The sequence below is a fragment of the Hemibagrus wyckioides genome, linkage group LG17 (assembly GCF_019097595.1).
Source record: "Hemibagrus wyckioides isolate EC202008001 linkage group LG17, SWU_Hwy_1.0, whole genome shotgun sequence".
Lineage (NCBI taxonomy): Eukaryota > Metazoa > Chordata > Actinopteri > Siluriformes > Bagridae > Hemibagrus > Hemibagrus wyckioides.
Genome location: NC_080726.1, coordinates 20,409,138 through 20,422,095, shown reverse-complemented (window position 1 = coordinate 20,422,095; position 12,958 = coordinate 20,409,138). Strand labels below are relative to the sequence as shown.

At 38.5% G+C, this 12,958-nt stretch overlaps 1 protein-coding gene and 1 long non-coding RNA gene across 3 annotated transcripts; both read left to right on the top strand.

Moving 5' to 3' along the window:
* The first annotated feature begins 1,299 nt into the window (after window positions 1-1,299).
* LOC131368221 (uncharacterized) lies at window positions 1,300-4,966 on the top strand. 2 transcript variants are annotated; one of them, XR_009207021.1, is made up of 3 exons: window positions 1,300-1,658; window positions 2,275-2,678; window positions 4,399-4,966. It is a non-coding gene; the product is annotated as an uncharacterized LOC131368221 (long non-coding RNA). The 2 variants fall into 2 exon arrangements; XR_009207020.1 differs by having other exon boundaries at window positions 2,270-2,678.
* Window positions 4,967-5,527: 561 nt separating this feature from the next.
* On the top strand, window positions 5,528-12,710 carry LOC131368147 (uncharacterized). The gene is made up of 13 exons (XM_058414066.1): window positions 5,528-5,635; window positions 6,622-6,717; window positions 6,823-6,975; window positions 7,897-7,992; window positions 8,132-8,293; window positions 8,488-8,577; window positions 8,936-9,054; window positions 9,364-9,412; window positions 9,538-9,633; window positions 9,754-9,929; window positions 10,025-10,064; window positions 10,238-11,276; window positions 11,393-12,710. The coding sequence occupies exons 1-13, from the start codon at window positions 5,612-5,614 to the stop codon at window positions 11,509-11,511; spliced, it is 2,259 nt and encodes a 752-aa protein (XP_058270049.1). The 5' UTR covers window positions 5,528-5,611; the 3' UTR covers window positions 11,512-12,710.
* Window positions 12,711-12,958: the final 248 nt, after the last annotated feature.

The following is a 12,958-nucleotide window of genomic DNA, read 5'->3' as shown; positions in this document are numbered from 1 at the left end:
GCAAAGGGAAAACGGTATCGCAAACTCACATTTGACTGAAACTAAAAGCAGCGTTGCAAATAATTTAGTAACTATGGCCATGGGAAATAATTGTTGCAAAATCATTGCTTGTGCTCTGTTTCATTTATATTTTGCAACTCTTTATTTTTGTTTTGCAAAACTTATTTTTTTCTCGCAAATTTTATTTTTTTTGTTGGCAAAAAACACGTTTTCTCAATACTTTTTTTCTCGTTTGCAATACATAAATTCTTTTGCGAATATATGTGGCATTGAATTGACTCCATAGTATTAATCAAATCTTTTCACTGGCTCAAGACAGGTTCATACACTGCAGTGTCAGAGTCCGCTGAGAATCAGCTGAATCAGTCGATGAGCCGGCTCCGAGAGTCCGCTGAGAATCAGCTGAATCAGTCGATGAGCCGGCTCCGAGAGTCCGCTGAGAATCAGCTGAATCAGTCGATGAGCCGGCTCCGAGAGTCCGCTGAGAATCAGCTGAATCAGTCGATGAGTCGGCTCCGAGAGTCCGCTGAGAATCAGCTGAATCAGTCGATGAGCCGGCTCCGAGAGTCCGCTGAGAATCAGCTGAATCAGTCGATGAGCCGGCTCCGAGAGTCCGCTGAGAATCAGCTGAATCAGTCGATGAGCCGGCTCCGAGAGTCCGCTGAGAATCAGCTGAATCAGTCGATGAGCCGGCTCCGAGAGTCCGCTGAGAATCAGCTGAATCAGTCGAGGTTAATCGGGTTAATTTAGACCTCGCACTAATGAATCATGAGTTAATATGTAGAATCGGATCATTTTACTCGGCTAAGTCAGTCAGGGCCAGTACTAACACACACACACACACACACACACACAGGAAAGTTGCCTAATCACTTGACTGCTGCTGAATTTGCAAATTGGGTCGATCTGATCCAAACACCTTGTGAAAGGGTATTTTTGTAAAGATATAACCGAATTTTCTTTCATCTCGAGATATTTGGCTTGCTTTCCCATTAATCAGTACCTGCCCGTTAACTGACCATCATCTGAACGGTAATGAGACTCGTTGAGAATGGTCCAATCACATAAGGCCAAATACATAAAACACAATATTGATTCGCTAACAACAAAAATAATGGGCGGGTTCTGCGCCCCGAGGAAAATTTGAAACAAGCCAATCAGAGCTCAGCCTCAAGTCACATGCTTTTCAAAAGTTTACGTAACCACATACACACGCGTTTGTCCGGCGCCCCGCGCACACAAACAGACGCACTAAGTAAGTGTTGCCAGATTGTACGGATTCCCGCACAATTGGGCTCCTTTTGGTTACGTTTAACCGGGAAAAAATGCATTGGCCGGGTTGATAAATTGTTGGGTTTTTTTATGATGCAACTGGCAGGTTTTTATTTTTGATTATAAATATGATATTTGATTAATTGTCCATTCAAACGAATTTCACAATGACGTATAATATGTAGTGTTGACGTTTTAATTCTATGGGTCAGTTTAGCAGAATTGGCAGGTTGTTGTAATCGTTGTACTCGTTAAGCCAATATCACAAAGTTATTAGCAAAGCTGTAAGTGTTTTTTTTATCATCATCATGCTAAAGTGGGGTTAATATAGAAAGTCCTGCAGAAAAGTTCTGCGAAGATTCTCTGCATTAAGTCCCTATAAAAAGGTAATCGTTTTTATACACCATTATACTGCTATACAATTCTGATGTCATGTTTGAAAATTAAACAAAACGTATACAGGTAGCCAACTAAATAGTTACTAAATACTAAGTACTAAATAGTTCCCTTTGCACCAAACCATTTGTTTTGGGTTTTCTGTTTGTTATTGTCTTAGTCATCACAATACATTTTGGGCTGGTATTTTATTAAATGGGTGGTTATTTTTTTTAGATTTTTGTTTAAATGACCATTAGGGAGTTTTTGATAAAGGAACTCAGCTTAAACATTAGATGTATGCGATTTGAGGTAAACATGCATTAATGACAGACATGTTAAAAATCCTTCACATGATTGACAGGCATGTAAAAATAACTTTCACAGCTGAAACTAATTTATATTATTTTGACCTACACACATTCAGTCCTCTACCAAATGATGTATAAAAGGGACAGTGGGGACCAAACACTGCATATCCACCTGTAGAATATGCTTTTAGGGCACTGACAGAGATAAGACACTATGAAAACATGGAGGCAATAGTGGACACGTTTGAGATGCAGTGTGAAACTAATACTCCCACCACCTCAACACTGCGTGTTTCTTTGCCCATGCCCAGCGCAGCAGCAGTGCAGTAGCAACGGAGGACCCGAGCCAGACCACAGAAAAGGACCTCTCCCACTTCGCCGCCACTGGTCTTCAAGATGTCCACACAGAACTGCTGCGGCCGCCTTCGTGAGGAACTCGCTGTGATCCTCCGAGATTCCATCTTCCGGCACATCCGTGCAACCTCAGCTAAATGTAAGGTGGTGTGCACTTGCAGTTTTCCTGATGCTCATGTCCTGTGTGTTGCTGTGCAGGTACCTGCGATCCTGAACGAGAACATCGGAGCTGTTGTCCACCATGCTGGCATGAAAGACACCAGGCTGAAGCAGATGAAGATCATGAAGAGGGACTTCAGGAACCTGATTGAGATGGAGGATCATCGTGTCAGGACTGTTTCCCACCTACCAACAAGGAATTGAGAGGTTCAGCAGATTATTTGCTTTAAATGAATGAATGAACAGAAACTGCTCTTTGTTGATACCTGGAATGTTTTGGGAGTGTCCTAGGCTTATCCACCATGATGGCCAGCAGAGTTGTAGTGTAACTCCTGTCGTACAACATCTTCAGGATGCTATGCACCATCTGACTAAATCATACCTTAAATCCTAATCACGATAGCTGTTGTTCAACTCATTTAACTGATGCAAGTGCTCATATAGCCCGTTCTATAGAAACTTTGTCTGTTCCTTAACTAGAGAGATCACTGCATTATTGACCACTAAAGGCAGATTCACAAGCAGCCTGATCTGTCCCAACTTCTTACTATACCCCTAAACACAAATGATGTAAATGAAGTGACCAACAGCATAGGCACTATCTTCACTAGGACGTTAGACACTGTTGCCCCATCCGAATTAAAAAGGTCAATGAAAAACAGCTGCACTATGGTATAATAGTCATACTCGTACTCTGAAAGAGCAACCCATAACCTCAAGCGAAAGTGGAGAAGACCTAAATTAGAGCTTTACAAAGACAAAGCCAATATGTCCAGTTATAGACAGGCTCATGCTGAGCACCTGCACAAATGTCGTTGTTCTGCATCTTCAACAAACAAGCCACAGTCATCAGTTTTGCTCTTGTGGCCACGTCCAGGGAGGGTGGCTACAATCCTGTGAACCTTAAACTTCTGAATATGTGAAACTGTAGTCACAAGAACATCAAGCTGCTTGAAGATGGTCTTATAGCCTTCACCTTTAACATTCCTTCTAATCTCCTGAGACAACGTTCTCCTTAGCTTTTTGTGGTCCATGTTCAGTGTGGTGCACACCATGATACCAAACAGCACAGTGACATTTCACCCTTTAAATAAGCAGACTGACTGACTACAAGTTTGAAGACCTGTGAATTTTCAGTAAATTTTTAGTTATTACTTTTGTCAGTTTCATGTTATTTCAGTGACTATTGTGGGTTTTTCTTTCTTTAATGGAAGGGTACCAACAATTTTGTCCACATGTGTACATCCCATAACCATGCGCTTCAGTACATTTTGATCAAATTCACATTACCATATTGTGCTCCTGGTTACACAAGTCCAAATGACTAAGCAACTGTAGAAAGTGTAGAAAGACTGTAGAAATCACACACTCTGGTTTCACCCAAATGAGGATAGATTCCCATGAGCCTGGTTCCTCTCAAAGTTTGTTCCTCATATCATCTCGGAGTTTTTCCCTAGACACAGTCAGCTCAGGCTTGCTCATTAGAGATGAATATAAATATTAATTTAAAAACAAGTCTAATATTAGACCTTAATTTCTGTTCAATATTTTTTTTATATTGTGTAAAGCTGCTTTAAGGCAATATCCATTGTTAAAAGAGCTATAGAAATAAAATTTAAGTGAATTAACTGACTTGTGCAGGTTACTTGAACTTTTATGTTTGCGAAATAATGGTCAAAATGTTGAACACAAGTAAATGACACTGGAGAGCAAAAAGGACAAAAATGCACGCTTAAACTGACCAAGGACTTTTTTCTTTACTGAAAAAAAACCCCTCTTTCCTAATGAAAAACCTCTAAAGCATGTGAAGGGAGTGCCTTATTATGATTGATTATGATCATTATTAAATATATACTGTTACAATTATACTGTATTTTGGTGTGTCTGTTTCCTATCATCTTTTCTCTGTGCCATGTTTTGTGTGCAGGTCCGATCCCCAGTCAGAGCTTCTGGCCATCCCTAGCCTGCCCTGATCCTTTGATGGCATCATCACTGCTCCCCCTATTTGAAGAAGAAGGAAACTGAGGAGGAGGGTGGTAGAAATGGCATGTTTGGAGTGTTTTTAGCAGATCTGTTGTGCTTGTGATTGTTGTGTAGAGTTCTCTGTTCTGGTTTTAACTTCTGCTTGAGTTTCTTTGTCTAAGCTTGTCTTTCCTTTTTGGACTTGTTAGCGGTTATCATTCTCTGTGTATATATATTGATCACTGTACATATTGTTTGCTTAGTTCACCGGCAGTAGGGCTGTGGGTGGCATTTTCTTTGCGATCGGGGTCGTTTTCCTCTGTTTATGCATAGAGAGTTAGGTAAGCTCCATTGTATCCACTTTTTTTTGCTGATTTTATTTCAGGTAAGGAAGTTTCTAAAACTCTTTGATTTATTATTTTGGCCTTGCCCCACCCAGAAGAGATGCTTTTGTTGATTTGTATGTATATTTGCTCACTTATTCACAATATACCAACAATATCTTAAAATAAACATTTTAATTCTAATACCTTGAACATGCAGGATATTTGGTTGTATAATGTATGCACATATATACACTCATTAAACACTATTTTAGTCAAATGAATGAATCTCAATTTCTGCTGAGTAACACAGATGGTAGGGTCAGAATTTGTCAATAACACCGTGGACCCAGCAGTCCAGACTGGTGAAGGTGGTGTAATAATGTGGGGAATACCAATATTATATACCAATTAAGCATTGCTTGAACACAATTTACCCATATTCTAATAGATATTACTAGCATCTCTAGCAGCTGGCTTCATCCACATGACAACGCTGTTGTGAGAGCAAAGGGAGGCCTTACCCAGTATTAGTTTTAGTAGTATTCTGTATAAAGTGAATGGTGGCTGTATATTTAACTACACATTTAATTCCATGTAATTAATTGCCTTATTTAATTAATGTTTAAATGTAAAATAATTTAGGCTTTAATGTTATAAATCTGTCTCTCGTCCCTCTCGAACACCCCCCCCCCATTCACCTGCTCTTGCGTCGATCACGCAGGACGCATCCACCGTGACGTCACAGTCAAGCTCTACATTTTGTTCTGAAAAACATTCTGAACACATCACATACCGGAAACGTCCTGACCAAGAAACAGATAAAGATAGAATTTACGAATTTTTACATTTCTAATGGAAAGAAAAAGAAACGGACATGTGAGTAGATCTCAGTTTACTTTCCGTCTGTTGATGATTAAGTAAGTAAATCGTGTCGCTGTGTGAAAGACTGAAGTTTCACGAGTCTGTTAAAGGATATAGAGCAGGCTGTAGTTTAGAAAATTGGCGGCATGATTTAGGATTTTGTTTTGGCGCAGAAAGATGGATGAAAAGTGTGTGGGTGTGCGCATGCGTGCGTGTTGTCACGGCTAATTCAGAGTTCCGATTAAACCGGGCTGTGGTTCGGTCAAATTCGGGTCAAAGCAGGCTCCGAAATGTATTTTTTTTAAAGAAAAAAAATCCGTCTATAGGTTCAGTATTATTTAAAATCGGTATTGTGATGAGTTTAGTTGTACGCCGCTCGTATTTAGCTTGTGAAAGTTTTTAGCTAACTCGCAGGTGCGGGTCACGTGACCTTTCGAACTCACTGACAAAATGTGGGACTGAAGAAAATCTGACGCTTAAGCACAAAAAGGACCAAAACACACACTTTAACTGACCGAGGACTTTACCACAATAATAATAATAATAACAACAATAAAGTACAATACTGCTGAAAAACCTCTAAAGCATAAGGAGTGACGTTTGTCTTTTGATTTAAGGGATTTCATTCGGGCTAGATTTCTCACATGCTCTTACACATGATATTATAAATGACATGTCAGTCCCGTCCCATCAGCACATATTTATGCAAAGTTGCTTGAAAACATTAGGAGAAAACGAACAAAAAATGGTTAAAGGGATTAAGAATGACTGCGATGGACTGGTGACCTGTCCAGGGTGGACCCCTGCCTTTTGCCCAGTGTGCGCTGGGATAGGCTCCAGCAGACCCCCGTGACCCTAATTAGGAATAAAGCGGGTATAGACAATGGATTAAGAATAAACTCCACGTGTACAGTAAAGGCAGAGATATCCTGGGTGAAATGCCACAGGTTTGCGTGGTGTTTTGTAATGATGGTATATTTTTTTTCCTCTTTTTTTTTTAGATGTCAGGAAACAAAACAGTGAAGAACGACTCTAAGAAGAAGTCTAGTTCTGCTGTTCCTCGCAACCCTTACAGCACAGGCAAGCTGGAAAAGAGTGTAAGTGTGTGAACAGGATTTAACTCGAATAATTCCTGCATCATTAGATCACACTGCATGTGAGTCAGTCAGGTTTAACTCATGGTTTGAATTCTTCTTGGACAGATCTATGAAAGAACTAAAAAGTTCACTGTGTACAACCCCAGCACGAAGCCCATGCAGTATAATAGTCTGCACGATTCTCACCTGAAGCACTTTTATCAGTGTAGGAAGAAACAGCGCCTGATGAAACTGGGGCTCATCACAAACGATAACAAGGTCCATATTTTCTCCATATTTTTTTCCATATATTCTATACAACAGTGCCTTCAGCCTGGGTAAGCATTTAGAAAGAGTCCATCCCAGATCTTGAAATATATATCCATACTCTTCAGATATTAAGTCACTGAGTAAGTGCACAAAAATCCATTTCGTAAAAGTACAATTTCAATTTGGCATGCTGGGCATAAACATATAGGTGATATGCCAGTTTACTCCTGTTTGGGGCATTGATCATTTTACACCTGGAAAGAGGGATGGAAAATTTAAGTTATGGAATAAAAAAAGTACTCAGACGTTAAGGGATCTTACTTACTTACTTTATTTGATCAATTAGGCCAGAAATATTTAATACTCCCCAAAAACATTTTTCTTAAGTATTTACAAATAAAATGTTACAAATCATCAACATGTATAACATCTTTATCAAAATTAGAGGAAATAACAGGGAAGGGAAGGAACACATAATGGTTAAATATAATAATGAATAAACTTTAGTGAAATTGAAATAGGACATTGATGGGGTAGATTGGAATAATTCTCACCCAAAAGCACAGACACAGACAATAAATTCAAGATTTAATTCAATATAAACGGTTAATGAGAACTCCTGTCAAACTTCATCATATGTCTGCTAATATTCCAAGATATGCGTGTTAAATGTTTGGATGAGAATGGTACGCTGTATCACTGTCTTTGGGAAGGTCCAAACATTCAAAATTTGTTATAAAGGAAGTTATAAAACGTCTGTCAGATAGATTTGCTTGAAAACATTAGGAGAAAACGAACAAAAAATGGGTGAAGGGATTAAGAATGAACTCCACATGTACGGTAAAGGGAGAAATATCCCGGGTGAAATGCCACAGGTTTGCGTGGTGTTTTGTAATGATGGTATTTTTTTTCTCCTCTTTTTTTTTTTAGATGTCAGGAAACAAAACAATGAAGAACGACTCTAAGAAGAAGTCTAGTTCTGCTGTTCCTCGCAACACTTACAGCAGAGGCAAGCTGGGAGAGAGTGTAAGTGTGTGAACAGGATTTAACTCAAATAATTCCTGCATCATTAGATCTATACCTTCATCAGTTCTTCATGTGTGGTGCAGAACACTGCATGTGAGTCAGTCAGGTTTAGCTCATGGTTTGAATTCTTCTTGGACAGATCTATGAAAGAACTAAAGAGTTCACTCTGGACGACCCCAACATAAAGCTCATGAACATGGAGTATAATAGTCTGCACGATCCTCACCTGAAGCACTTTTTTAATCAGCAAGGGAAGAAACAGCGCCTGATGAAACTGGGACTCATCACAAAAGATAACAAGGTCCATATTTTATCTGTAATATACAGGAATAGTTTAGAGAAATCATTAAGTTTAGTTTTGAATAAAGAGTTTTTTTTTTATTATATGTACAGTATTTCATAAGTAGGTTAAAATGTTTTGATGAACATTGAATTTAGAGCTGCAGAGTTGAAAAGTTGCAGTCATGCTCAGAAAAGCGTCATGCTTTATTACAGGTGCTGTGTACTCTGAAGGAGTTCAGGGAGTACATGCGCTACAGAGAGGCTTTTCACTTGAGCTGTGAGAAGCATTTGCTTGAGCAACAGGTAACTTCATCAACACGGAGCAGACAGACATTTTTAATATGTGGACTGTATATAAGTATATAAAGAGTCCTATATATGGTGTCTTAATTAGTGTGTTTATCAAATGGATTATATTTGTCTTTATTATATAATTTAATTAATTATATTACTTGATCTAGAACAATCAGAAGATTGTTGCTAGCTGTGAACACTTCATGGTTATGAAATGAATCGTCTATATATAAATTACAGATGTGAAAGATCATGTTGATTTCAGTCACGTTCATTTAACCTGATGTTTAAATCCTGGAGACTGAAATGTTAAAGATTTAAGTGCACTGGATTTGCTTAAGTCTCACGCTGTCACTTATGGTTGTAGAAGCGGCTCCTGAAACAGTTCATGATGCTGAAACAGAAAGGTGAAATCCCAGACAGGATGAGCATTTCAGACATGAGCGACTGCCTGATACGTAAAGGGATGGGCACCTTCAGGAAAATGTAGGTTTCTATGAGTTTTTATAGTAAAACATTGACAGTTCATGTAAAAATGTGTTTAATGCGTTTACATAGATCAAAACATTGACTAGGAAATTTTAACATTAATATGTAAATTATCTTAGAGTTCCATGTAGCCTCCAATCATTTTAATCATTGGTGCTGAAAATGACTGTGTTAAATAAAAATGTGAATTTTGTGCTTCAGACGAACATAAGTCTGTGATCAAAACTAAAACACACGCAAATAATTTTAAGCCAAAGAATTCTTTAAAATTCGTAATTTTCTATAATGTTCATTTTATACCTCCAGGCACAAACAAAACATTAAACCTGGCAGCAATCCATATTATGATGAAGTGGTAAGTAGACACTTTTTTAAAATATCACACTGACATAGAAGTAGATTTAGCTACTGATTTCCAAACAATCTACACATTCTTAAGAAAATTCATGTGTCAGTTTGAACTAAAATCTGTTTCCTCAGTTGTGGAAGGTAAGGCAGAGACTCCAGCTGGAAAAAATGGAGAAGGAAGTGATAAGAGAACTCCGACTTGAACGCAGATTCCAACAGGATAAAAAGGTTAGGTGCTAATCTCAATGAATCAGCAACTGAATTACTACCTGATGATTTGAGGTCTCAACCCTTTCAATGTTTCTTTTAACTGTAAAATAAACTGTTTAAAATGTCCCCCCGATTCAGACTGCATTGAAAAAACCTGTGAGGACTGCATGGACTTCAAAGGTCCGCTCTTCCTCCTCGACTTTTCCACGTCCTGCACTACAAACTATATACGAGGAAATGGTCGAGCCGTCCCCGAAATTTCCTCGCCACAGATTTTCTGCTGGATCGACTGGATTAGTTGGAGTAATCAATAAGTAAGTGCTATAATCAAATCCAATATGTTTAAATTAAATGAATTCCACCTCTATGTTTGCAATACCTGTGTTTAATGTGTTCTTCCATGTTTAAGGGTCACCAGTAAGTCACCTGGGAAATCTGCAGATGTGCTGGTAAGAATGCAGATTTATGCACTATAGAGATAGATGCAGATCTTTAAGAGTGTAATAATAAAAAAAAATTGCAAACCTCTTAAACTAATGTAGTGCCTAAAGTACACCTTTTAGATTGAAAAGTTTATTTCTTCCATAAACAAGATAAACTTTCAACCATTTTTCATTCTCAGGCACAAAAAAGTCTCTTGAGCAGCATCAAGTCTTCTGGCTCTTCATCTCTCTTATCAGCTCAGAGTCCTAAAAGCCCCAAAGATCAGATTCAGATGGCAGTCCTGGAGGAGTTGAATAAGTTTGTAGCGGAAATTTCAACACTTAGCCTCATGTTGGATTCTAAGGATAGCAGAAACCCTTCAATGAAAGACTCTGAACTTGAGAAGGACACAGAGGTGATTACTTCGGATGACCCAGTTGTCCAACCCTCGACTTCACAAGTTGAGTCTTCATCTGTTCATCCTCATATTAGTGAGAACATCATGAAGTTGGCTATGGACAGGGTGATGTCACTTCTGCCCCAGACTAAGGCAGCTTTACCATCTGGGAGCTCTGAAGCTTTAGAAACTGAAACTGATACTCTTGAATCTAAAAATCCCAAGAGTGCTGTGTTATTAGAGATGATGGTGAAGGACATGGTGGAGGAGTGGGTTCAGTTTGAGACTCGACAGAAAATGTCCTCTAGAGATGAGGTACAGCCTAGGAGCTGCCAGTCTCCACATTCTGATAATCAGCTTTCTTGCAAGGTTCCAAGTGACCTGTCATCAGACGTCACAACTGAAAGCTCGTACTGCCCCTCAGAAATCAACCTCGCTTATAATCTTGTAAGAGCTGCACTGGACAGAGTATCACTAGTGATCTCTGAGAAAAAGCCACTGTTCTGTGAGAAGAAATCAGACAAGTCCTCCAGTGGGTCACGTTCATCCTCCAGTAGTTCTGATGAATCAGATGAAAGTACAAATGACAACAGTAAGCCTGTCAGTCTACATGGGGGAAAACTTCCATGCCATTTACATTTAGAGAGAAAGCGAGTCCTCTATGAAGCCCTATGTGGAATTCAGCAAAAAATAGCAAGAGGGGATTTTTCTGACTGGACGGAGCCGACTGTTTCACCCGAAAATGCGGGGACGATCATGGATCTGATCACTGAGATAATGAAAGTCAGCACTAGGGAAGAAGACATCAGTGATGTGATGACATCAGAAAATACTCCAACTGGTGAGTAAAAGGAAATGACTATACCCATTATTTTATTATAATGATTCATAGCTCTAGAAACCTAATTCATTTAGCTGAATGGATTGCATCTTTCTTTTTTTCATTTTGAAACAAAGGTGGAAAACAAAAAAAGAAGACGCCGCCAAAAGGTGACTTCTTTCAAAGAACCTGGAAGACCGTGAAGCAACTTTTCAGTTCTGGAAGGAGAGCCAGCAAAGTCCATCCAATTAGCTAACCTCCTTAAAGTTATAACCCAAAGTTAAGCAGTGCTCTTCTGATTGGCGAAGGAAACAGCATTCTCGTAATTGGCTTATAAAGCAGCGGCCTTCTGATTGGTTAAAGAAGCAGTGCTCTTCTGATTAGTTAAAGGAGAAGTTCACTTCCAGAACTTCCAGGTCATCCAAGATGATCATGTCTTTCTTTCTTCAGTCGTAAAGAAATTATGTTTTTTATGGAAAACATTTCAGGATTTTTCTCTATATAGTGGACTTCAATGGTGCCCATAAGTTTAGACTTCCAAAATGCTGTTTAAATGCTGTTTAAATACAGCAAAGTGCTGTAAACTATCCCAGCCGAGGAAGAAGGGTCTAATCTAGCGAAACGATCTCACCTTCTCCACACTTGTAAACACTGGGTCTGTAGTTCCGCCTACATCACGCGTGACCTTTTGACATGATTACGTAGTACGTAGCGTCGTGGGCACACATCCCAGAGCTAGTGCTAGACAATCTTTAATAGATTAAAAAGTATACAATTTTTAAAGAAAATGACCGATCGTTTCGCTAGACCCTTCAAGATCCTTTTTCCTCGACTGGGATCGTTTAGAGCTGCATTTAAACTGCGTTTTGGAAGTTCAAACTCTCGGGCACCATAGAAGTCCACTATATGGAGGAAGATCCTGAAATGTTTTCCTCAAAAAACAATCTCTTTATGACTGAAGAAAGAAATACATGAACATCTTGGATGACAAGGGGGTGAGGAAATTTGTACATTTTTGTACATTTTTGTTCTGGAAGTGAACTACTTTAAGGAACTAGCACACTTCTTATTGGTTAATGAAGCAGCACACTTCTTATTGGTTAAAGAGGAAGTGCTCTTCTGCTTAGTTAAGCAGCACCACTCTGATTAGAAGACTACTAATTTAGAAACACAGGATCTGATGTGACCCAGATGAAAATGGGTTCTCTTTTGAGTCTTTTGTGTGTTTCCTTGCCACCATCACCTCTGGCCTGCTCAGTGGGGTTATAAACTTTCAGATTCATACAGCTGCATTATATTAATGTTTACTGTTGAAAGCATACACTATTAAAATTTAAAAAAATGTAATTCAGTAAAAAAAGCTGTTTTCATTCTTTATTTCCACAGATCCACTTGTGTTATCTGATAGGTTATGTCAAATAAGTTTATTATTTCTTCACTTCTTAAAGAAGCTTTGCAACCTTTTAATGATCAACTAATTGATATAATATAAAAATGGTCTTTTTAATACAACTTTTAATTAATTTGAACTTGGTTATCTCCTGTTCAGTGTTATTATCTGTAGCTCTTTTTTCATAATTATTTTACCGTTAAATAGAATACATTTTTTGTATTTGACCTTTTATTTGTAAGTCTTGTTGCATTTATTTATTTATTTGCATTTTGGTTGCGAAAATATATAAAATTTAAAATTAGGAAGTTAT

Excerpts from the sequence above, each read along its gene's own strand:
- LOC131368147 (XM_058414066.1), top strand. The coding sequence starts at position 5,612 with ATGGAAAGAAAAAGAAACGGACAT. Across the intron at positions 9,413-9,537 it reads ATCCATATTATGATGAAGTG|TTGTGGAAGGTAAGGCAGAG; the intron begins GTAAGTAGACAC and ends CTGTTTCCTCAG. Across the intron at positions 11,277-11,392 it reads ATCAGAAAATACTCCAACTG|GTGGAAAACAAAAAAAGAAG; the intron begins GTGAGTAAAAGG and ends TTTGAAACAAAG.